The sequence below is a fragment of the Oncorhynchus gorbuscha genome, linkage group LG13, assembly GCF_021184085.1.
Source record: "Oncorhynchus gorbuscha isolate QuinsamMale2020 ecotype Even-year linkage group LG13, OgorEven_v1.0, whole genome shotgun sequence".
Lineage (NCBI taxonomy): Eukaryota > Metazoa > Chordata > Actinopteri > Salmoniformes > Salmonidae > Oncorhynchus > Oncorhynchus gorbuscha.
The window spans coordinates 5,393,080-5,419,493 of record NC_060185.1 but is presented as its reverse complement, the minus strand read 5'-3'; the positions used below and the strand labels follow the sequence as shown (position 1 = coordinate 5,419,493).

Here is a 26,414-nt window from a genome sequence, read left to right as displayed (position 1 = left end):
GGTAGTGTAGTGTATACAGGTGGAATGTGGGGCATTAGAATGGTAGTGTATACAGGTGGAATGTGGGGCATTAGAATGGTAGTGTATACAGGTGGAATGTGGGGCATTAGAATGGTAGTGTATACAGGTGGAATGTGGGGCATTAGAATGGTAGTGTAGGTACAGGTGGAATGTGGGGCATTAGAATGGTAGTGTAGTGTATACAGGTGGAATGTGGGGCATTAGAATGGTAGTGTATACATTTAAGAATGGTAGTGTATACAGGTAGAATGTGGGGCATTAGAATGGTAGTGCATGGTAGTGTCACAGGTATGACATCCAGTGGGACAGTCATTAGAATGGTAGTGCATCTAAAACATTATGGGGTGTGTATACAGGTGAAGAGGGATTAGAATGGTAGTCCTAGTGTATACAGGTGGAATGTGGGGTTTAGAACAGGTGTGGGGCTAGAAGTGTGATTGACTGGGGCTGTCCAGGTACGTAGAAGTTTGTTCCACCAGGTGGAATGGGGGCAGGGCAGAGTTTTGACTGGGCTAGAAGTAGGGAGCTGTAATTCCTCAGAATGGTAGGGACAGGTAGAAGCATTAGAATGGTAGTGTATACAGAAGGTGGATGAATGGTAGTGCCCTTGTTTGGGTGTAGGGCCATCAGAATGGAGGTACTGAGGTGTAGTGTAGTGTATACAGGTCCGAATGTGGGGCATTAGCACCATGGTCTTGTATACAGGTGGAATGTGGGGCATTAGAATGGTAGTGTATACAGGTGGAATGTGGGGCATTAGAATGGTAGTGTATACAGGTGGAATGTGGGGCATTAGAATGGTAGTGTATACAGGTGGAATGTGGGGCATTAGAATGGTAGTGTAGTGTATACAGGTAGAATGTGGGGCATTAGAATGGTAGTGTATACAGGTAGAATGTGGGGCATTAGAATGGTAGTGTAGTGTATACAGGTAGAATGTGGGGCATTAGAATGGAATGGTAGAAGTGTAGAAGTGTATACAGGTGGAATGTGGGGCATTAGAATGGTAGTGTATACAGGTGGAATGTGGGGCATTAGAATGGTAGTGTAGTGTATACAGGTGGAATGTGGGGCATTAGAATGGTAGTGTATACAGGTAGAATGTGGGGCATTAGAATGGTAGTGTATACAGGTAGAATGTGGGGCATTAGAATGGTAGTGTATACAGGTAGAATGTGGGGCATTAGAATGGTAGTGTAGTGTATACAGGTAGAATGTGGGGCATTAGAATGGTAGTGTAGTGTATACAGGTAGAATGTGGGGCATTAGAATTAGAATGGTAGTGTAGTGTATACAGGTAGAATGTGGGGCATTAGAATGGTAGTGTATGGTGTATACAGGTAGAATGTGGGGCATTAGAATGGTAGTGTAGTGTATACAGGTAGAATGTGGGGCATTAGAATGGTAGTGTATACAGGAGAATGGGGCATTAGAATGGTAGTGTATACAGGTAGAATGTGGGGCATTAGAATGGTAGTGTAGTGTATACAGGTAGAATGTGGGGCATTAGAATGGTAGTGTAGTGTATACAGGTAGAATGTGGGGCATTAGAATGGTAGTGTAGTGTATACAGGTAGAATGTGGGGCATTAGAATGGTAGTGTATACAGGTAGAATGTGGGGCATTAGAAGAATACAGGTGGAAGTGGGGCATTAGAATGTATACAGGTGGAATGTGGGGCATTAGAATGGTAGTGTATACAGGTGGAATGTGGGGCATTAGAATGGTGTGACAGGTGGAATGTGGGGCATTAGAATAGTGTAGTGTATACAGGTAGAATGTGGGGCATTAGAATGGTAGTGTAGTGTATACAGGTGGAATGTGGGGCATTAGAATGGTAGTGTAGTGTATACAGGTAGAATGTGGGGCATTAGAATGGTAGTGTAGTGTATACAGGTAGAATGTGGGGCATTAGAATGGTAGTGTATACAGGTGGAATGTGGGGCATTAGAATGGTAGTGTAGTGTATACAGGTAGAATGTGGGGCATTAGAATGGTAGTGTAGTGTATACAGGTAGAATGTGGGGCATTAGAATGGTAGTGTAGTGTATACAGGTGGAATGTGGGGCATTAGAATAGTGTAGTGTATACAGGTAGAATGTGGGGCATTAGAATGGTAGTGTAGTGTATACAGGTAGAATGTGGGGCATTAGAATGGTAGTGTATACAGGTGGAAGAATGTGGGGCATTAGAATGGTAGTGTAGTGTATACAGGTGGAATGTGGGGCATTAGAATGGTAGTGTATACAGTGTATACAGGTAGAATGTGGGGCATTAGAATAGGTAGTGTATACAGGTAGAATGTGGGGCATTAGAATGGTAGTGTAGTGTATACAGGTGGTAGTGAATGTGGGGCATTAGAATGGTAGTGTATACAGGTGGAATGTGGGGCATTAGAATGGTAGTGTAGTGTATACAGGTGGAATGTGGGGCATTAGAGGTGGAATGGCATTAGAATGGTAGTGTATACAGGTGGAATGTGGGGCATTAGAATGGTAGGTAGTGTATACAGGTGGAATGTGGGGCATTAGAATGGTAGTGTATACAGGTGGAATGTGGGGCATTAGAATGGTAGTGTAGTGTATACAGGTGGAATGTGGGGCATTAGAATAGTGTAGTGTATACAGGTGGAATGTGGGGCATTAGAATGGTAGTGTAGTGTATACAGGTAGAATGTGGGGCATTAGAATGGTGTGTAGTGTATACAGGTAGAATGTGGGGCATTAGAATGGTAGTGTAGTGTATACAGGTGGAATGTGGGGCATTAGAATGGTAGTGTGGAATGTGCATTAGAATGGTAGGTACAGGGAATGTGGGGCATTAGAATGGTAGTGTAGTGTATACAGGTGGAATGTGGGGCATTAGAATGGTAGTGTAGTGTATACAGGTGGAATGTGGGGCATTAGAATGGTAGTGTATACAGGTGGAATGTGGGGCATTAGAATGGTAGTGTAGTGTATACAGGTAGAATGTGGGGCATTAGAATGGTAGTGTATACAGGTAGAATGTGGGGCATTAGAATGGTAGTGTAGTGTATACAGGTGGAATGTGGGGCATTAGAATGGTAGTGTAGTGTATACAGGTAGAATGTGGGGCATTAGAATGGTAGTGTAGTGTATACAGGTGGAATGTGGGGCATTAGAATGGTAGTGTAGTGTATACAGGTAGAATGTGGGGCATTAGAATGGTAGTGTATACAGGTAGAATGTGGGGCATTAGAATGGTAGTGTATACAGGTGGAATGTGGGGCATTAGAATGGTAGTGTATACAGGTAGAATGTGGGGCATTAGAATGGTAGTGCATTAGAATAGAATGGTAGTGTATACAGGTAGAATGTGGGGCATTAGAATGGTAGTGTAGTGTATACAGGTGGAATGTGGGGCATTAGAATGGTAGTGTAGTGTATACAGGTAGAATGTAGAATGGGGCATTAGAATGGTAGTGTATACAGGTAGAATGTGGGGCATTAGAATGGTAGTGTAGTGTATACAGGTGGAATGTGGGGCATTAGAATGGTAGTGTAGTGTATACAGGTAGAATGTGGGGCATTAGAATGGTAGTGTAGTGTATACAGGTAGAATGTGGGGCATTAGAATGGTAGTGTAGTGTATACAGGTAGAATGTGGGGCATTAGAATGGTAGTGTAGTGTATACAGGTAGAATGTGGGGCATTAGAATGGTAGTGTAGTGTATACAGGTGGAATGTGGGGCATTAGAATGGTAGTGTAGTGTATAGAATGGGGCATTAGAATGGTAGTGTATACAGGTAGAATGTGGGGCATTAGAATGGTAGTGTATACAGGTGGAATGTGGGGCATTAGAATGGTAGTGTATACAGGTAGAATGTGGGGCATTAGAATAGTGTAGTGTATACAGGTAGAATGTGGGGCATTAGAATGGTAGTGTATACAGGTGGAATGTGGGGCATTAGAATGGTAGTGTAGTGTATACAGGTGGAATGTGGGGCATTAGAATGGTAGTGTAGTGTATACAGGTGGAATGTGGGGCATTAGAATGGTAGTGTAGTGTATACAGGTGGAATGTGGGGCATTAGAATGGTAGTGTAGTGTATACAGGTAGAATGTGGGGCATTAGAATGGTAGTGTAGTGTATACAGGTGGAATGTGGGGCATTAGAATGGTAGTGTAGTGTATACAGGTAGAATGTGGGGCAGGTACAGGTAGAATGTGGGGCATTAGAATGGTAGTGTAGTGTATACAGGTGGAATGTGGGGCATTAGAATGGTAGTGTAGTGTATACAGGTAGAATGTGGGGCATTAGAATAGTGTAGTGTATACAGGTAGAATGTGGGGCATTAGAATGGTAGTGTAGTGTATACAGGTAGAATGTGGGGCATTAGAATGGTAGTGTATACAGGTAGTGTATACAGGTATACAGGTAGAATGTGGGGCATTAGAATGGTAGTGTAGTGTATACAGGTAGAATGTGGGGCATTAGAATGGTAGTGTAGTGTATACAGGTAGAATGTGGGGCATTAGAATGGTAGTGTAGTGTATACAGGTAGAATGTGGGGCATTAGAATGGTAGTGTAGTGTATACAGGTAGAATGTGGGGCATTAGAATGGTAGTGTATACAGGTAGAATGTGGGGCATTAGAATGGTAGTGTATACAGGTAGAATGTGGGGCATTAGAATGGTAGTGTAGTGTATACAGGTAGAATGTGGGGCATTAGAATGGTAGTGTAGTGTATACAGGTGGAATGTGGGGCATTAGAATGGTAGTGTAGTGTATACAGGTAGAATGTGGGGCATTAGAATAGTGTAGTGTATACAGGTAGAATGTGGGGCATTAGAATGGTAGTGTAGTGTATACAGGTGGAATGTGGGGCATTAGAATGGTAGTGTAGTGTATACAGGTGGAATGTGGGGCATTAGAATGGTAGTGTAGTGTATACAGGTGGAATGTGGGGCATTAGAATGGTAGTGTAGTGTATACAGGTAGAATGTGGGGCATTAGAATGGTAGTGTAGTGTATACAGGTAGAATGTGGGGCATTAGAATGGTAGTGTAGTGTATACAGGTGGAATGTGGGGCATTAGAATGGTAGTGTATACAGGTAGAATGTGGGGCATTAGAATGGTAGTGTATACAGGTGGAATGTGGGGCATTAGAATGGTAGTGTATACAGGTGGAATGTGGGGCATTAGAATGGTAGTGTAGTGTATACAGGTAGAATGTGGGGCATTAGAATGGTAGTGTAGTGTATACAGGTGGAATGTGGGGCATTAGAATGGTAGTGTAGTACAGGGGGCATTAGAATGGAATGAATGGGGCATTAGAATGGTAGTGTAGTGTATACAGGTACAGGTAGAATGTGGGGCATTAGAATGGTAGTGTAGTGTATACAGGTGGAATGTGGGGCATTAGAATGGTAGTGTATACAGGTGGAATGTGGGGCATTAGAATGGTAGTGTAGTGTATACAGGTGAATGTGGGGCATTAGAATGGTAGTGTAGTGTATACAGGTGGAATGTGGGGCATTAGAATGGTAGTGTATACAGGTGGAATGTGGGGCATTAGAATGGTAGGTAGTGTATACAGGTGGAATGTGGGGCATTAGAATGGTAGTGTATACAGGTGCATTAGAATGGAATGTGGGGGCATTAGAATGGTAGTGTAGTGTATACAGGTAGTGAATACAGGTGGGGCATTAGAATGGTAGTGTAGTGTATACAGGTAGAAGAATGTGGGGCATTAGAATGGTAGTGTAGTGTATACAGGTAGAATGTGGGGCATTAGAATGGTAGTGTAGTGTATACAGGTGGAATGTGGGGCATTAGAATGGTAGTGTAGTGTATACAGGTGGAATGTGGGGCATTAGAATGGTAGTGTAGTGTATAGTGTATACCAGGTAGAATGTGGGGCATTAGAATGGTAGTGTAGTGTAGGTGGAACATTAGAAGGTGGAAGGTGAATGGGGCATTAGAATGGTAGTGTATACAGGTGGAATGTGGGGCATTAGAATGGTAGTGTAGTGTATACAGGTGGAATGTGGGGCATTAGAATGGTAGTGTATACAGGTGGAATTAGTGGGGCATTAGAATGGTAGTGTAGTGTATACAGGTGGAATGTGGGGCATTAGAATGGGTAGTGTATACAGGTGGAATGTGGGGCATTAGAATGGTAGTGTAGTGTATACAGGTGGAATGTGGGGCATTAGAATACAGGGAATGTGGGGCATTAGAATGGTAGTGTATACAGGTAGAATGTGGGGCATTAGAATGGTAGTGTAGTGTATACAGGTAGAATGTGGGGCATTAGAATGGTAGTGTAGTGTATACAGGTGGAATGTGGGGCATTAGAATGGTAGTGTAGTGTATACAGGTGGAATGTGGGGCATTAGAATGGTAGTGTAGTGTATACAGGTGGAATGTGGGGCATTAGAATGGTAGTGTAGTGTATACAGGTGGAATGTGGGGCATTAGAATGGTAGTGTATACAGGTGGAATGTGGGGCATTAGAATGGTAGTGTATACAGGTAGAATGTGGGGCATTAGAATGGTAGTGTAGTGTATACAGGTGGAATGTGGGGCATTAGAATGGTAGTGTATACAGGTGGAATGTGGGGCATTAGAATGGTAGTGTATACAGGTAGAATGTGGGGCATTAGAATGGTAGTGTATACAGGTGGAATGTGGGGCAGGTGGAATGTGGGGCATTAGAATGGTAGTGTAGTGTATACAGGTAGAATGGGGCATTAGAATGGTAGTGTAGAATGTGGGGCATTAGAATGGTAGTGTAGTGTATACAGGTGGAATGTGGGGCATTAGAATGGTAGTGTAGTGTATACAGGTAGAATGTGGGGCATTAGAATGGTAGTGTAGTGTATACAGGTGGAATGTGGGGCATTAGAATGGTAGTGTATACAGGTAGAATGTGGGGCATTAGAATGGTAGTGTAGTGTATACAGGTGGAATGTGGGGCATTAGAATGGCATTAGAATGGTAGTGTATACAGGTGAATGTGGGGAATAGTGTATACAGGGGGCATTAGAATGGTAGTGTAGTGTATACAGGTGGAATGTGGGGCATTAGAATGGTAGTGTAGTGTATACAGGTGGAATGTGGGGCATTAGAATGGTAGTGTATACAGGTGGAATGTGGGGCATTAGAATGGTAGTGTAGTGTATACAGGTGGAATGTGGGGCATTAGAATGGTAGTGTAGTGTATACAGGTAGAATGTGGGGCATTAGAATGGTAGTGTAGTGTATACAGGTAGAATGTGGGGCATTAGAATGGTAGTGTAGTGTATACAGGTAGAATGTGGGGCATTAGAATGGTAGTGTATACAGGTAGAATGTGGGGCATTAGAATGGTAGTGTATACAGGTAGTGTGGGGCATTAGAATGGTAGTGTAGTGTATACAGGTGGAATGTGGGGCATTAGAATGGTAGTGTAGTGTATACAGGTGGAATGTGGGGCATTAGAATGGTAGTGTAGTGTATACAGGTGGAATGTGGGGCATTAGAATGGTAGTGTAGTGTATACAGGTAGAATGTGGGGCATTAGAATGGTAGTGTATACAGGTGGAATGTGGGGCATTAGAATGGTAGTGTAGTGTGGACAGGTAGAATGGTAGTGGTAGTGTATACAGGTGGAATGTGGGGCATTAGAATGGTAGTGTAGAATGGTAGTGTATACAGGTAGAATGTGGGGCATTAGAATGGTAGTGTAGTGTATACAGGTGGAATGTGGGGCATTAGAATGGTAGTGTAGTGTATACAGGTGGAATGTGGGGCATTAGAATGTGTAGGTAGTGGGGCATACAGGTGAATGTGGGGCATTAGAATGGTAGTGTATACAGGTGGAATGTGGGGCATTAGAATAGTGTAGTGTATACAGGTAGAATGTGGGGCATTAGATTAGAGATGGTAGTATACAGGTAGTGTATACAGGTGGAATGAATGGGGCATTAGAATGTGTAGTGTATACAGGTAGAATGTGGGGCATTAGAATGGTAGTGTAGTGTACAGGTAGAATGGGGCATTAGAATGGTAGAATACAGGTGGCATTAGAATGGTAGTGTATACAGGTAGAATGTGGGGCATTAGAATGGTAGTGTATACAGGTGGAATGTGGGGCATTAGAATGGTAGTGGTAGTGTATACAGGTAGAATGTGGGGCATTAGAATGGCATTAGAATGGTAGTGTATACAGGTAGAATGTGGGGCATTAGAATGGTAGTGTAGTGTATACAGGTGGAATGTGGGGCATTAGAATGGTAGTGTAGTGTATACAGGTGGAATGTGGGGCATTAGAATGGTAGTGTAGTGTATACAGGTGGAATGTGGGGCATTAGAATGGTAGTGTAGTGTATACAGGTAGAATGTGGGGCATTAGAATGGTAGTGTAGTGTATACAGGTAGAATGTAGTGTATACAGGGGCATTAGAATGGTAGTGTAGTGTATACAGGTGGAATGTGGGGCATTAGAATGTGTATACAGGTAGAATGTGGGGCATTAGAATGTGTAGTGTATACAGGTGGAATGTGGGGCATTGGGGCATTAGAATGGTAGTGTAGTGTATACAGGTAGAATGTGGGGCATTAGAATGGTAGTGTAGTGTATACAGGTGGAATGTGGGGCATTAGAATGGTAGTGTATACAGGTGGAATGTGGGGCATTAGAATGGTAGTGTAGTGTATACAGGTGGAATGTGGGGCATTAGAATGGTAGTGTAGTGTATACAGGTGGAATGTGGGGCATTAGAATGGTAGTGTATACAGGTGGAATGTGGGGCATTAGAATGGTAGTGTAGTGTATACAGGTAGAATGTGGGGCATTAGAATGGTAGTAGTGTATACAGGTGGAATGTGGGGCATTAGAATGGTAGTGTAGTGTATACAGGTGGAATGTGGGGCATTAGAATGGTAGTGTAGTGTATACAGGTGGAATGTGGGGCATTAGAATTAGAATGTGGGGCATTAGAATGGTAGTGTATACAGGTGGAATGTGGGGCATTAGAATGGTAGTGTATACAGGTGGAATGTGGGGCATTAGAATGGTAGTGTATACAGGTGGAATGTGGGGCATTAGAATGGTAGTGTAGTGTATACAGGTGGAATGTGGGGCATTAGAATGGTAGTGTAGTGTATACAGGTAGAATGTGGGGCATTAGAATGGTAGTGTATACAGGTGGAATGTGGGGCATTAGAATGGTAGTGTATACAGGTGGAATGTGGGGCATTAGAATGGTAGTGTATACAGGTGGAATGTGGGGCATTAGAATGGTAGTGTAGTGTATACAGGTGGAATGTGGGGCATTAGAATGGTAGTGTATACAGGTGGAATGTGGGGCATTAGAATGGTAGTGTATACAGGTAGAATGTGGGGCATTAGAATGGTAGTGTAGTGTATACAGGTGGAATGTGGGGCATTAGAATGGTAGTGTATACAGGTAGAATGTGGGGCATTAGAATGGTAGTGTAGTGTATACAGGTGGAATGTGGGGCATTAGAATGGTAGTGTAGTGTATACAGGTGGAATGTGGGGCATTAGAATGGTAGTGTAGTGTATACAGGTGGAATGTGGGGCATTAGAATGGTAGTGTAGTGTATACAGGTGGAATGTGGGGCATTAGAATGGTAGTGTATACAGGTGGAAGGTAGGAATGTGGGGCATTAGAATGGTAGTGTAGTGTATACAGGTGGAATGTGGGGCATTAGAATGGTAGTGTAGTGTATACAGGTGGAATGTGGGGCATTAGAATGGTAGGTAGTGTATACAGGTGGAATGTGGGGCATTAGAATGGTAGTGTAGTGTATACAGGTGGAATGGGGCAGGTGGAATGTGGGGCATTAGAATGGTAGTGTAGTGTATACAGGTAGAATGTGGGGCATTAGAATGGTAGTGTATACAGGTGGAATGTGGGGCATTAGAATGGTAGTGTAGTGTATACAGGTGGAATGTGGGGCATTAGAATGGTAGTGTATACAGGTAGAATGTGGGGCATTAGAATGGTAGTGTATACAGGTGGAATGTGGGGCATTAGAATGGTAGTGTAGTGTATACAGGTAGAATGTGGGGCATTAGAATGGTAGTGTATACAGGTAGAATGTGGGGCATTAGAATGGTAGTGTAGTGTATACAGGTGGAATGTGGGGCATTAGAATGGTAGTGTAGTGTATACAGGTGGAATGTGGGGCATTAGAATGGTAGTGTAGTGTATACAGGTGGAATGTGGGGCATTAGAATGGTAGTGTAGTGTATACAGGTGGAATGTGGGGCATTAGAATGGTAGTGTAGTGTATACAGGTGGAATGTGGGGCATTAGAATGGTAGTGTATACAGGTGGAATGTGGGGCATTAGAATGGTAGTGTAGTGTATACAGGAATGGTAAATACAGGTAGAATGTGGGGCATTAGAATGGTAGTGTATACAGGTGGAATGTGGGGCATTAGAATGGTAGTGTAGTGTATACAGGTGGAATGTGGGGCATTAGAATGTGGGGCATTAGGTAGTGTATACAGGTAGAATGTGGGGCATTAGAATGGTAGTGTATACAGGTGGAATGTGGGGCATTAGAATGGTAGTGTAGTGTATACAGGTAGAATGTGGGGCATTAGAATGGTAGTGTATACAGGTAGAATGTGGGGCATTAGAATGGTAGTGTAGTGTATACAGGTAGAATGTGGGGCATTAGAATGGTAGTGTAGTGTATACAGGTGGAATGTGGGGCATTAGAATGGTAGTGTATACAGGTAGAATGTGGGGCATTAGAATGGTAGTGTAGTGTATACAGGTGGAATGTGGGGCATTAGAATGGTAGTGTATACAGGTGGAATGTGGGGCATTAGAATGGTAGTGTATACAGGTGGAATGTGGGGCATTAGAATGGTAGTGTATACAGGTGGAATGTGGGGCATTAGAATGGTAGTGTATACAGGTGGAATGTGGGGCATTAGAATGGTAGTGTATACAGGTGGAATGTGGGGCATTAGAATGGTAGTGTATACAGGTGGAATGTGGGGCATTAGAATGGTAGAATGTGGGGCATTAGAATGGTAGTGTAGTGTATACAGGTGGAATGTGGGGCATTAGAATGGTAGTGTAGTGTATACAGGTGGAATGTGGGGCATTAGAATGGTAGTGTAGTGTATACAGGTGGAATGTGGGGCATTAGAATGGTAGTGTAGTGTATACAGGTAGAATGTGGGGCATTAGAATGGTAGGTAGTGTATACAGGTAGAATGTGGGGAATGAATGGGGCATTAGAATGTAGTGTATACAGGTAGAATGTGGGGCATTAGAATGGTAGTGTATACAGGTGGAATGTGGGGCATTAGAATGGTAGTGGTAGTGTATACAGGTGGAATGTGGGGCATTAGAATGGTAGTGTATACAGGTAGAATGTGGGGCATTAGAATGGTAGTGTAGTGTATACAGGTGGAATGTGGGGCATTAGAATGGTAGTGTAGTGTATACAGGTGGAATGTGGGGCATTAGAATGGTAGTGTATACAGGTGGAATGTGGGGCATTAGAATGGTAGTGTAGTGTATACAGGTGGAATGTGGGGCATTAGAATGGTAGTGTAGTGTATATACAGGTACAGGGAATGTGGGGCATTAGAATGGTAGTGTAGTGTATACAGGTGGAATGTGGGGCATTAGAATGGTAGTGTAGTGTATACAGGTGGAATGTGGGGCATTAGAATAGTGTAGTGTATACAGGTGGAATGTGGGGCATTAGAATGGTAGTGTATACAGGTGGAATGTGGGGCATTAGAATGGTAGTGTATACAGGTGGAATGTGGGGCATTAGAATGGTAGTGTATACAGGTGGAATGTGGGGCATTAGAATGGTAGTGTATACAGGTGGAATAGAATGGGGTATACATTAGAATGGGGCATTAGTAGGTAGTGTATACAGGTGGAATGTGGGGCATTAGAATGGTAGTGTATACAGGTAGAATGTGGGGCATTAGAATGGTAGTGTAGTGTATACAGGTGGAATGTGGGGCATTAGAATGGTAGTGTATACAGGTGGAATGTGGGGCATTAGAATGGTAGTGTAGTGTATACAGGTAGAATGTGGGGCATTAGAATGGTAGTGTAGTGTATACAGGTGGAATGTGGGGCATTAGAATGGTAGTGTAGTGTATACAGGTGGAATGTGGGGCATTAGAATGGTGTGTAGTGTATACAGGTGGAATGTGGGGCATTAGAATGGTAGTGTATACAGGTGGAATGTGGGGCATTAGAATGGGGCATTAGAATGGTAGTGTATACAGGTGGAATGTGGGGCATTAGAATGGTAGTGTATACAGGTGGAATGTGGGGCATTAGAATAGTGTAGTGTATACAGGTGGAATGTGGGGCATTAGAATGGTAGTGTAGTGTATACAGGTGGAATGTGGGGCATTAGAATGGTAGAATGGTAGTGTATACAGGTAGAATGTGGGGCATTAGAATGGTAGTGTAGTGTATACAGGTGGAATGTGGGGCATTAGAATGGTAGTGTATACAGGTAGAATGTGGGGCATTAGAATGGAATACAGGTAGAATGTGGGGCATTAGAATGGTAGTGTATACAGGTGGAATGTGGGGCATTAGAATGGTAGTGTATACAGGTGGAATGTGGGGCATTAGAATGGTAGTGTAGTGTATACAGGTGGAATGTGGGGCATTAGAATGGTAGTGTAGTGTATACAGGTGGAATGTGGGGCATTAGAATTAGTATAATGGAATGTGGGGCATTAGAATGTAGTACAGGTGGAATGTGGGGCATTAGAATGGTAGTGTAGTGTATGTGGAATGGGGCAGGTAGAATGTGGGGCATTAGAATGGTAGTGTAGTGTATACAGGTGGAATGTGGGGCATTAGAATGGTAGTGTATACAGGTGGAATGTGGGGCATTAGAATGGTAGTGTAGTGTATACAGGTGGAATGTGGGGCATTAGAATGGTAGTGTAGTGTATACAGGTGGAATGTGGGGCATTAGAATGGTAGTGTATACAGGTGGAATGTGGGGCATTAGAATGGTAGTGTATACAGGTGGAATGTGGGGCATTAGAATGGTAGTGTAGTGTATACAGGTGGAATGTGGGGCATTAGAATGGTAGTGTATACAGGTGGAATGTGGGGCATTAGAATGGTAGTGTATACAGGTGGAATGTGGGGCATTAGAATGGTAGTGTATACAGGTGGAATGTGGGGCATTAGAATGGTAGTGTAGTGTATACAGGTGGAATGTGGGGCATTAGAATAGTGTAGTGTATACAGGTGGAATGTGGGCATTAGAAGGTGAATGTGGGGCATTAGAAATACAGGTGGAATGTGGGGCATTAGAATGGTAGTGTAGTGTATACAGGTGGAATGTGGGGCATTAGAATGGTAGTGTATACAGGTGGAATGTGGGGCATTAGAATGGTAGTGTATACAGGTGGAATGTGGGGCATTAGAATGGTAGTGTAGTGTATACAGGTGGAATGTGGGGCATTAGAATGGCATTAGAATGTAGTGTATACAGGTGGAATGTGGGGCATTAGAATGGTAGTGTAGTGTATACAGGTGGAATGTGGGGCATTAGAATGGTAGTGTAGTGTATACAGGTGGAATGTGGGGCATTAGAATGGTAGTGTAGTGTATACAGGTGGAATGTGGGGCATTAGAATGGTAGTGTAGTGTATACAGGTGGAATGTGGGGCATTAGAATGGTAGTGTAGTGTATACAGGTGGAATGTGGGGCATTAGAATGGTAGTGTATACAGGTGGAATGTGGGGCATTAGAATGGTAGTGTAGTGTATACAGGTGGAATGTGGGGCATTAGAATGGTAGTGTAGTGTATACAGGTGGAATGTGGGGCATTAGAATGGTAGTGTAGTGTATACAGGTGGAAGGAATGGAATACAGGTGGAATGTGGGGCATTAGAATGTGTAGTGTATACAGGTGGAATGTGGGGCATTAGAATGGTAGTGTGTAGTGTATACAGGTGGAATGTGGGGCATTAGAATGGTAGAATGGTAGTGTATACAGGTGGAATGTGGGGCATTAGAATGGTAGTGTAGTACAGGTGGAATACATTAGAAGGTGGAATGAATGTGGGGCATTAGAATGGTAGTGTATACAGGTGGAATGTGGGGCATTAGAATGGTAGTGTAGTGTATACAGGTGGAATGTGGGGCATTACAGGTGGAATGGCATTAGAATGGTAGTGTATACAGGTGGAATGTGGGGCATTAGAATGGTAGTGTAGTGTATACAGGTGGAATGTGGGGCATTAGAATGGTAGTGTTATACAGAATGGGGCATTAGAAAGTGTATACAGGTGTGTAGTGTATACAGGTGGAATGTGGGGCATTAGAATGGTAGTGTAGTGTATACAGGTGGAATGTGGGGCATTAGAATGGTAGTGTATACAGGTGGAATGTGGGGCATTAGAATGGTAGTGTAGTGTATACAGGTGGAATGTGGGGCATTAGAATGGTAGTGTATACAGGTGGAATGTGGGGCATTAGAATGGTAGTGTATACAGGTGGAATGTGGGGCATTAGAATGGTAGTGTATACAGGTGGAATGTGGGGCATTAGAATGGTAGTGTATACAGGTGGAATGTGGGGCATTAGAATGGTAGTGTAGTGTATACAGGTGGAATGTGGGGCATTAGAATGGTAGTGTATACAGGTGGAATGTGGGGCATTAGAATGGTAGTGTATACAGGTAGAATGTGGGGCATTAGAATGGTAGTGTAGTGTATACAGGTGGAATGTGGGGCATTAGAATGGTAGTGTATACAGGTGGAATGTGGGGCATTAGAATGGTAGTGTAGTGTATACAGGTGGAATGTGGGGCATTAGAATGGGGCATTAGAATGGTAGTGTAGTGTATACAGGTGGAATGTGGGGCATTAGAATGGTAGTGTAGTGTATACAGGTGGAATGTGGGGCATTAGAATGGTAGTGTAGTGTATACAGGTGGAATGTGGGGCAGGTATACAGGTAGAATGTGGGGCATTAGAATGGTAGTGTAGTGTATACAGGTGGAATGTGGGGCATTAGAATGGTAGTGGTAGTGTATACAGGTGGAATGTGGGGCATTAGAATGGTAGAATGGTGGAATGTGGGGCATTAGAATGGTAGTGTATACAGGTGGAATGTGGGGCATTAGAATGGTAGTGTATACAGGTGGAATGTGGGGCATTAGAATGGTAGTGTATACAGGTAGAATGTGGGGCATTAGAATGGTAGTGTATACAGGTAGAATGTGGGGCATTAGAATGGTAGTGTATACAGGTGGAATGTGGGGCATTAGAATGGTGGTAGTGTATACAGGTGGAATGTGGGGCATTAGAATGGTAGTGTAGGTGAATGTGGGGCAGGTACAGAATGTGGGGCATTAGAATGGTAGTGTAGTGTATACAGGTGGAATGTGGGGCATTAGAATGGTAGTGTAGTGTATACAGGTGGAAGTAGAATGGTATACAGGTGGAATGTGGGGCATTAGAATGGCATTAGGTAGTGTATACAGGTGGAATGTGGGGCATTAGAATGGTAGTGTAGTGTATAGAACAGGTGGAATGTGGGGCATTAGAATGGTAGTGTAGTGTATACAGGTGGAATGTGGGGCATTAGAATGGTAGTGTAGTGTATACAGGTGGTGGGGCATTAGAATGGTAGTGTATACAGGGGAATGTGGGGCATTAGAATGGTAGTGTAGTGTATACATGGGTGGAATGTGGGGCATTAGAATGGTAGTGTAGTGTATACAGGTGGAATGTGGGGCATTAGAATGGTAGTGTAGTGTATACAGGTGGAATGTGGGGCATTAGAATGGTAGTGTAGTGTATACAGGTGGAATGTGGGGCATTAGAATGGTAGTGTAGTGTATACAGGTGGAATGTGGGGCATTAGAATGGTAGTGTAGTGTATACAGGTGGAATGTGGGGCATTAGAATGGTAGTGTATACAGGTAGAATGTGGGGCATTAGAATGGTAGTGTAGTGTATACAGGTGGAATGTGGGGCATTAGAATGGTAGTGTAGTGTATACAGGTGGAATGTGGGGCATTAGAATAGAATGGTAGTGTATACAGGTGGAATGTGGGGCATTAGAATGGTAGTGTATACAGGTGGAATGTGGGGCATTAGAATGGTAGTGTATACAGGTGGAATGTGGGGCATTAGAATGGTAGTGTAGTGTATACAGGTGGAATGTGGGGCATTAGAATGGTAGTGTATACAGGTGGAATGTGGGGCATTAGAATGGTAGTGTAGTGTATACAGGTGGAATGAATGGGGCATTAGAATGGCATTAGAATGGTAGTGTATACAGGTGGAATGTGGGGCATTAGAATGGTAGTGTAGTGTATACAGGTGGAATGTGGGGCATTAGAATGGTGGTAGTGTATACAGGTGGAATGTGGGGCATTAGAATGGTAGTGTAGTGTATACAGGTAGAATGTGGGGCATTAGAATGGTAGTGTGTAGTGTATACAGGTGGAATGTGGGGCATTAGAATGGTAGTGTAGTGTATACAGGTGGAATGTGGGGCATTAGAATGGTAGTGTAGTGTATACAGGTGGAATGTGGGGCATTAGAATGGTAGTGTAGTGTATACAGGTGGAATGTGGGGCATTAGAATGGTAGTGTAGTGTATACAGGTGGAATGTGGGGCATTAGAATGGTAGTGTAGTGTATAGAAGGTGGAATGTGGGGCATTAGAATAGTGTAGTGTATACAGGTGGAATGTGGGGCATTAGAATGGTAGTGTAGTGTATACAGGTGGAATGTGGGGCATTAGAATGGTAGTGTAGTGTATACAGGTGGAATGTGGGGCATTAGAATGGTAGTGTAGTGTATACAGGTAGAATGTGGGGCATTAGAATGGTAGTGTAGTGTATACAGGTAGAATGTGGGGCATTAGAATGGTAGTGTAGTGTATACAGGTGGAATGTGGGGCATTAGAATGGTAGTGTAGTGTATACAGGTGGAATGTGGGGCATTAGAATGGTAGTGTATACAGGTGGAATGTGGGGCATTAGAATGGTAGTGTAGTGTATACAGGTGGAATGTGGGGCATTAGAATGGTAGTGTAGTGTATACAGGTGGAATGTGGGGCATTAGAATGGTAGTGTATACAGGTGGAATGTGGGGCATTAGAATGGTAGTGTAGTGTATACAGGGTGGGTGGGGCATTAGAATGGCATTAGAATGGTAGTGTATACAGGTGGAATGTGGGGCATTAGAATGGTAGTGTATACAGGTAGAATGCATTAGAATGGTAGTGTAGTGTATACAGGTGGAATGTGGGGCATTAGAATGGTAGTGTATACAGGTGGAATGTGGGGCAGGTGGAAGGTGGAATGTGGGGCATTAGAATGGTAGTGTAGTGTATACAGGTAGAATGTGGGGCATTAGAATGGTAGTGTATACAGGTGGAATGTGGGGCATTAGAATGGTAGTGTATACAGGTAGAATGTGGGGCATTAGAATGGTAGTGTAGTGTATACAGGTAGAATGTGGGGCATTAGAATGGTAGTGTAGTGTATACAGGTGGAATGTGGGGCATTAGAATGGTAGTGTAGTGTATACAGGTAGAATGTGGGGCATTAGAATGGTAGTGTAGTGTATACAGGTGGAATGTGGGGCATTAGAATGGTAGTGTATACAGGTAGAATGTGGGGCATTAGAATGGTAGTGTATACAGGTAGAATGTGGGGCATTAGAATGTGTAGGTATACAGGTGGAATGTGGGGCATTAGAATGGTAGTGTATACAGGTAGAATGTGGGGCATTAGAATGGTAGTGTAGTGTATACAGGTAGAATGTGGGGCATTAGAATGGTAGTGTAGTGTATACAGGTGGAATGTGGGGCATTAGAATGGTAGTGTATACAGGTGGAATGTGGGGCATTAGAATGGTAGTGTAGTGTATACAGGTGGAATGTGGGGCATTAGAAGGTGGAATGTGGGGCATTAGAATGGTAGTGTATACAGGTAGAATGTGGGGCATTAGAATGGTAGTGTAGTGTATACAGGTAGAATGTGGGGCATTAGAATGGTAGTGTAGTGTATACAGGTGGAATGTGGGGCATTAGAATGGTAGTGTATACAGGTAGAATGTGGGGCATTAGAATGGTAGTGTATACAGGTGGAATGTGGGGCATTAGAATGGTAGTGTAGTGTATACAGGTAGAATGTGGGGCATTAGAATGGTAGTGTAGTGTATACAGGTGGATTAGAATGGGGCATTAGCATTAATAGTGTAGTGTATACAGGTGGAATGTGGGGCATTAGAATGGTAGTGTAGTGTATACAGGTGGAATGTGGGGCATTAGAATGGTAGTGTATACAGGTGGAATGTGGGGCATTAGAATGGTAGTGTAGTGTATACAGGTGGAATGTGGGGCATTAGAATGGTAGTGTATACAGGTGGAATGTGGGGCATTAGAATGGTAGTGTAGTGTATACAGGTGGAATGTGGGGCATTAGAATGGTAGTGTAGTGTATACAGGTAGAATGTGGGGCATTAGAATGGTAGTGTAGTGTATACAGGTGGAATGTGGGGCATTAGAATGGTAGTGTAGTGTATACAGGTAGAATGTGGGGCATTAGAATGGTAGTGTAGTGTATACAGGTGGAATGTGGGGCATTAGAATGGTAGTGTATACAGGTGGAATGTGGGGCATTAGAATGGTAGTGTATACAGGTAGAATGTGGGGCATTAGAATGGTAGTGTATACAGGTAGAATGTGGGGCATTAGAATGGTAGTGTATACAGGTAGAATGTGGGGCATTAGAATGGTAGTGTAGTGTATACAGGTGGAATGTGGGGCATTAGAATGGTAGTGTATACAGGTGGAATGTGGGGCATTAGAATGGTAGTGTATGTGGGGCAGGTGGAATGTGGGGCATTAGAATGGTAGTGTAGTGTATACAGGTGGAATGTGGGGCATTAGAATGGTAGTGTATACAGGTAGAATGTGGGGCATTAGAATGGTAGTGTATACAGGTGGAATGTGGGGCATTAGAATGGTAGTGTAGTGTATACAGGTAGAATGTGGGGCATTAGAATGGTAGTGTAGTGTATACAGGTAGAATGTGGGGCATTAGAATGGTAGTGTAGTGTATACAGGTGGAATGTGGGGCATTAGAATGGTAGTGTATACAGGTAGAATGTGGGGCATTAGAATGGTAGTGTATACAGGTGGAATGTGGGGCATTAGAATGGTAGTGTATACAGGTGGAATGTGGGGCATTAGAATGGTAGTGTAGTGTATACAGGTGGAATGTGGGGCATTAGAATGGTAGTGTATACAGGTAGAATGTGGGGCATTAGAATGGTAGTGTAGTGTATACAGGTGGAATGTGGGGCATTAGAATGGTAGTGTAGTGTATACAGGTGGAATGTGGGGCATTAGAATGGTAGTGTATACAGGTGGAATGTGGGGCATTAGAATGGTAGTGTAGTGTATACAGGTGGAATGTGGGGCATTAGAATGGTAGTGTAGTGTATACAGGTGGAATGTGGGGCATTAGAATGGTAGTGTAGTGTATACAGGTGGAATGTGGGGCATTAGAATGGTAGTGTAGTGTATACAGGTAGAATGTGGGGCATTAGAATGGTAGTGTAGTGTATACAGGTGGTGTAGTGTATACAATGCCTACTCAACCCATTTGTTGTTATGTTGAGTACCTATTGACCAAAAAATATGTTTTGAAATATATTTATTTTTCATTTAATGTATTGTTAAAATAAATGTTTAAGGAATTACAGACAGGCACCACATTACTACATGACAAAACAGCTCATTCAAATAAAATACAATTTCATTTGTCACATACAACAGGTATTGTACATTGTACAGAGTCAATGTGGAGGCTATATACAGGGGGTACCTGTACAGAGTCAATGTGGAGGCTATATACAGGGGGTACCTGTACAGAGTCAATGTGGAGGCTATATAGAATGGTACCTGTACAGAGTCAGGTGGCAATGTGGAGGCTATATAGAAGGGGGTACCTGTACAGAGGCAATGTGGAGGCTATATACAGGGGGTACCGGTACAGAGTCAGTGTGGAGACTATAGAATGGGGGTACCTGTACAGAGTCAATGTGGAGGCTATATACAGGGGGTACCTGTACAGAGTCAATGTGGAGGCTATTAGAATGGGGGTACCTGTACAGAGTCAATGTGGAGGCTATATAGAATGGGGGTACCTGTACAGAGTCAATGTGGAGGCTATATACAGGGGTACCGGTACAGAGTCAGTGTGGAGGCTATATACAGGGGGTACCTGTACAGAGTCAATGTGGAGGCTATATACAGGGGGTACCAGTACAGAGTCAATGTGGAGGCTAGAATGGTAGTGGGATACCAGTCCAGGGTCAATGTGGAGGCTATATACAGGGGTACCAGTACAGGGTCAATGTGGAGGCTATATACAGGGGGTACCGGTACAGAGTCAGTGTGGAGGCTATATACAGGGGGTACCTGTACAGAGTCAATGTGGTAGCAAGGTATATACAGGGGGTACCAGTACAGGGTCAATGTGGAGGCTATATACAGGGGTACCAGTACAGAGTCAATATGGAGGCTAAATACAGGGTGTACCAGTACAGGGTCAATGTGGAGGCTATATACAGGGGGTACCAGTACAGGGTCAATGTGGAGGCTATATAAAGGGGGTACCAGTACAGAGTCAATGTGGAGGCTATATAGAAGGGGGTAGTGTACAGAGTCAATGTGGAGGCTATATACAGGGGTACCGGTACAGAGTCAATGTGGAGGCTATATACAGGGGGTACCAGTACAGAGTCAGTGTGGAGGCTATATACAGGGGGTACCGGTACAGAGTCAATGTGGAGGCTATATACAGGGGGTACCAGTATAGAGTCAATGTGGAGGCTATATACAGGGGGTACAGAGTCAATGTGGAGGCTATATACAGGGGGTACCAGTACAGAGTCAGTGTGGAGGCTATATACAGGGGGTACCGGTACAGAGTCAATGCGGAGGCTATATACAGGGGGTACCAGTACAGAGTCAGTGTGGAGGCTATATACAGGGGTACCGGTACAGAGTCAATGTGGAGGCTATATACAGGGGGTACCAGTACAGAGTCAATGTGGAGGCTATATAGAAGGGGGTACTGGTACAGAGGTCAATGTGGAGGCTATATACAGAATGGTACAGAGTCAATGTGGAGGCTATATACAGGGGACCAGTACAGAGTCAATGTGGAGGCTATATACAGGGGGTACAGAGTCAATGTGGAGGCTATATACAGGGGAAGTACAGAGTCAGTGTGGAGGCTATATACAGGGGGTACAGGTACAGAGTCAGTGTGGAGGCTATATACAGGGGGTACCAGTACAGAGTCAATGTGGAGACTATATACAGGGGGTACCGGTACAGAGTCAATGTGGAGGCTATATACAGGAGGTCAATGTGCGGGGTTACAGGTTCCTCAAGGTCATTTGTACATGTAGGTAGGGGTAAAGTGACTTATGCATAGATAATAAACAAATTGTCCGGGTTGCCATTTTATTATTTCAGGAGTCTTGTGGCTTGGGGGGGTAGAAGCTGTTTAGAAGCATCTTGGACCTAGACTTGGCGCTCCGGTACCGCTTGCCGTGCGGTAGCAGAGAGAACAGTCTATGACTAGGGTTGCTGGAGTCATTGACAATTTTTGGGGCCTTCCTCTGACACCGCCTGGTATAGAGGTCCTGGATGGCAGGAAGCTTGGCCCCGGTGATGTACTGGGTTGTACGTACAACCCTCTGTAGTGCCTTGCGGTCTCCTGAGGTGGAATAGGTTTTTGTCGTGCCCTCTCCACGACTGTCTTGGTGTGTTTGGACCATTCTAGTTTGTTGTTGATGTGGACGCCAAGGAACTTGAAGCTGTCAACCTGCTCTACTACAGCCCCGTTGATGAGAATTGGGGCGTGCTCTGTCCTCCTTTTCCTGTAGTCCACAATCATCTCCTTTGTCTTGATCACGTTGAGGGAGAGGTTGTTGTCCGTGCACCACACGGCCAGGTCTCTGACCTCCTCCCTATAGGCTGTCTCGTCGTTGTCGGTGATCAGGCCTACTACCACTGTTGTCTCATCGGCAAACTTAATGATGGTGATGGAGTCGTGCCTGGCCGTGTAGTCGTGAGTGACGGCCCACCTGGTTCAGCCTGTCAGGAAGTCCAGGATCCAGTTGCAAAGGGAGTGTTTAGTTCCAGGGTCCTTAGCTTATTGATGAGCTTTGAGGACGCTATGATGTTGAACGCTGAACTGTAGTCAATGAATAGCATTCACACATAGGTGTTCCTTTTGCCCAGGTGTGAAAGGCCAGTGTGGAGTGCATCACCTGTGGATCCCTCTAGGCCGACTCATTAAAGAACAATTATTAGTCTAATTCAAGGTAAAATTATTCGCTCTTCTGATGTCCAGACACTCTTTTCGGTCTACCTGGTATTAGATGTAGGAGGGACCTTCTCCTCTACCTGGTATTAGATGTAGGAGGGACCTTCTCCTCTACCTGGTATTAGATGTAGGAGGGACCTTCTCCTCTACCTGGTATTAGATGTAGGAGGGACCTTCTCCTCTACCTGGTATTAGATGTAGGAGGGACCTTCTCCTCTACCTGGTATTAGATGGTGTAGTAGGGACCTTCTCCTCTACCTGGTATTAGATGTAGGAGGGACCTTCTCCTCTACCTGGTATTAGATGTAGGAGGGACCTTCTCCTCTACCTGGTATTAGATGTAGGAGGGACCTTCTCCTCTACCTGGTATTAGAAGTAGGAGGGACCTTCTCCTCTACCTGGTAGTAGATAGTGTTTTAGGGACCTTCTCCTCTACCTGGTATTAGATGGTGTAGTAGTGACCTTCTCCTCTACCTGGTATTAGATGGTGTAGTAGTGACCTTCTCCTCTACCTGGTATTAGATGGTGTAGTAGTGACCTTCTCCTCTACCTGGTATTAGATGGTGTAGTAGGGACCTTCTCCTCTACCTGGTATTAGATGTAGGAGGGACCTTCTCCTCTACCTGGTATTAGATGTAGGAGGGACCTTCTCCTCTACCTGGTATTAGATGGTGTAGTAGTGACCTTCTCCTCTACCTGGTATTAGATGGTGTAGTAGGGACCTTCTCCTCTACCTGGTATTAGATGTAGTAGGGACCTTCTCCTCTACCTGGTATTAGATGGTGTTTTAGGGACCTTCTCCTCTACCTGGTATTAGATGGTGTAGTAGTGACCTTCTCCTCTACCTGGTATTAGATGGTGTATTAGGGACCTTCTCCTCTACCTGGTATTAGATGGTGTATTGGGGACCTTCTCCTCTACCTGGTATTAGATGGTGTAGTAGTGACTTTCTCCTCTACCTGGTATTAGATAGTGTAGTAGGGACCTTCTCCTCTACCTGGTATTAGATGGTGTAGTAGTGACCTTCTCCTCTACCTGGTAGTAGATGGTGTTTTAGGGACCTTCTCCTCTACCTGGTATTAGATGGTGTAGTAGGGACCTTCTCCTCTACCTGGTAGTAGATGTAGGAGTGACCTTCTCCTCTCCAGCTCCAGCAGGGATTATAAAGCCAGGCAGCTGGAGGGGATTTAAGCCTGTATGCTGAGATGTTACAGGAAAGGGCACACAGGGAAACGACAGTCCCCAGTGGCACTCTATTCCCTATTTATATACTGTAGTGCACTACTGCCCTATGGCCGATCTTGTCAAAAGTAGTGTACTTGTGTAGGGAATAGGGTGCCGTTTGGGAAGTAGCCTCAGTGTAAACAGTGTCATACATCTTAACATGGCATTTCAGTGGCAAAGGGGATGTTACGTCAATCCCACTGTCTGCTGCCTTCAAGTGGTCTTTGAAGGGCAAACGCATCACACTACGAGCTATGACAACGACGCAATGGTCAAAACGCCGCAGCTTCTTAATAGAATAGTACTGAGCTCACCGTGACGCCATCTCCCTTATAGAATAGTACTGAGCTCACCGTGACGCCATCTCCCTTATAGAATAGTACTGAGCTCACAGTGACGCCATCTCCCTTATAGAATAGTACTGAGCTCACCGTGACGCCATCTCCCTTATAGAATAGTACTGAGCTCACCGTGACGCCATCTCCCTTATAGAATCCTGAGCTCAGTGGCCATCTCCCTATTACTGAGCTCACCGTATTTATATTACTGTGAGTGACGCCATCTCCCTTATAGAATGTACTGAGCTCACCGTCCATCTCTTATAGAAGTGTACTGAGCTCTTATGTAGGGAATAGAATAGTACGTTTGGGCTCAAGACGCCATCTCCCTTATAGAATGTACTGAGTCATCTCCCTTATAGAATAACATGACGCCATCTCCCTTATAGAATAGTACTGAGCTCACCGTGACGCCATCTCCCTTATAGAATAGTACTGAGCTCACCGTGACGCCATCTCCCTTATAGAATAGTACTGAGCTCACCGTGACGCCATCTCCCTTATAGAATAGTACTGAGCTCACCGTGACGCCATCTCCCTTATAGAATAACTGAGCTCACCGTGGCCATCTCCCTTATAGAATAGTACTGAGCTCACCGTGACGCCATCTCCCTTATAGAATAGTACTGAGCTCACCGTGACGCCATCTCCCTTATAGAATAGTACTGAGCTCACCGTGACGCCATCTCCCTTATAGAATAGTACTGAGCTCACCGTGACGCCATCTCCCTTGTAGAATAGTACTGAGCTCACCGTGACGCCATCTCCCTTATAGAATAGTACTGAGCTCACCGTGACGCCATCTCCCTTATAGAATAGTACTGAGCTCACCGTGACGCCATCTCCTGAGCTCACCGTGACGCCATCTCCCTTATAGAATAGTACTGAGCTCACCGTGACGCCATCTCCCTTATAGAATAGTACTGAGCTCACCGTGACGCCATCTCCCTTATAGAATAGTACTGAGCTCACCGTGACGCCATCTCCCTTTTTGGAAGTGGGTTTTTTTCTCTCTTCTTTTTGTGGAAAGCTCTGGACTCATCACAACCATTCTCACCCTTCTCCATCTCTCTCCGTCCTCTCACCCTTCTCCATCTCTCCATCTCTCTCCATCTCTCTCCCTTCTCTCACCCTTCTCTATCTCTCTCCCTCCTCTCACCCTTCTCCATCTCTCCATCTCTCGCCCTCCTCTCCATCTCTCTCCCTTCTCTCACCCTTCTCCATCTCTCTCCATCTCTCTATCTCTCTCCCTCCTCTCCATCTCTCTCCCTCCTCTCCATCTCTCTCCCTCCTCTCCATCTCTCTCCCTCCTCTCCATCTCTCTCCCTCCTACATCTCTCTCCCTCCTCCATCTCTCTCCCGCCTCTCACCCTTCTCCATATCTCTCCCTCCTCTCCATCTCTCTCCCTCCTCTCCATCTCTCTCCCTCCTCTCACCCTTCTCCATCTCTCTCCCTCCTCTCCATCTCTCTCCCTCCTCCATCTCTCTCCCTCCTCTCCCTCCACCATCTCTCTCCCACCTCTCACCCTTCTCCATATCTCTCCCTCCTCTCCATCTCTCTCCCTCCTCTCCATCTCTCTACCTCTCTCACCCTTCTCCATATCTCTCCCTCCTCTCCATCTCTCTACCTCTCTCACCCTTCTCCATATCTCTCCCTCCTCTCCATCTCTCTACCTCTCTCACCCTTCTCCATATCTCTCCCTCCTCTCCATCTCTCTACCTCTCTCACCCTTCTCTTCTCCATATCTCTCCCTCCTCTCCATCTCTCTCCCTCCTCTCCATCTCTCTACCTCTCTCCAGAATTCTATCCGGCACAACCTGTCCCTCCACAGTCGGTTCGTCCGTGTGCAGAACGAGGGGACAGGGAAGAGTTCCTGGTGGATGCTAAACCCTGAGGGAGGGAAGACTGGAAAGTCCCCTCGACGTAGAGCAGCCTCCATGGACAACAACAACAGCAAGTTCGCCAAGAGCAGAGGACGGGCTGCTAAGAAGAAGGTACAGAAATACTGTTGTTCAATGTCTTTATTATATTACCTACAGTATCTATACAGTATCTATATCTATACAGTATCTATACAGTATCTATATCTATACAGTATCTATACAGTATCTATACAGTATCTATATCTATACAGTATCTATATAGTATCTATATCTATACAGTAGCTATACAGTATCTATACAGTATCTATACAGTATCTATATCTATACAGTATCTATACAGTAACAACATCTATACAGTATCTATACAGTAACTATATCTATACAGTATCTATACAGTATCTATATCTATACAGTATCTATATCTATACAGTATCTATGCAGTATCTATATCTATACAGTATCTATATCTATACAGTATCTATACAGTATCTATATCTATACAGTATCTATACAGTATCTATACAGTAACAACATCTATACAGTATCTATACAGTAACTATATCTATACAGTA

The 26,414-nt window shown here is 44.3% G+C and overlaps 1 protein-coding gene across 1 annotated transcript in view; it reads left to right on the top strand.

The window, feature by feature from the left end:
* Positions 1-26,414, top strand: part of foxo1a (forkhead box O1 a) — a 137,310-nt gene that overhangs the window by 104,495 nt on the left and 6,401 nt on the right. Inside the window, exon 2 of the mRNA XM_046293616.1 lies at positions 25,759-25,953. Coding sequence (XP_046149572.1) covers positions 25,759-25,953 — 195 coding nt within the window. The remainder of the gene's footprint in view (positions 1-25,758; positions 25,954-26,414) is intronic.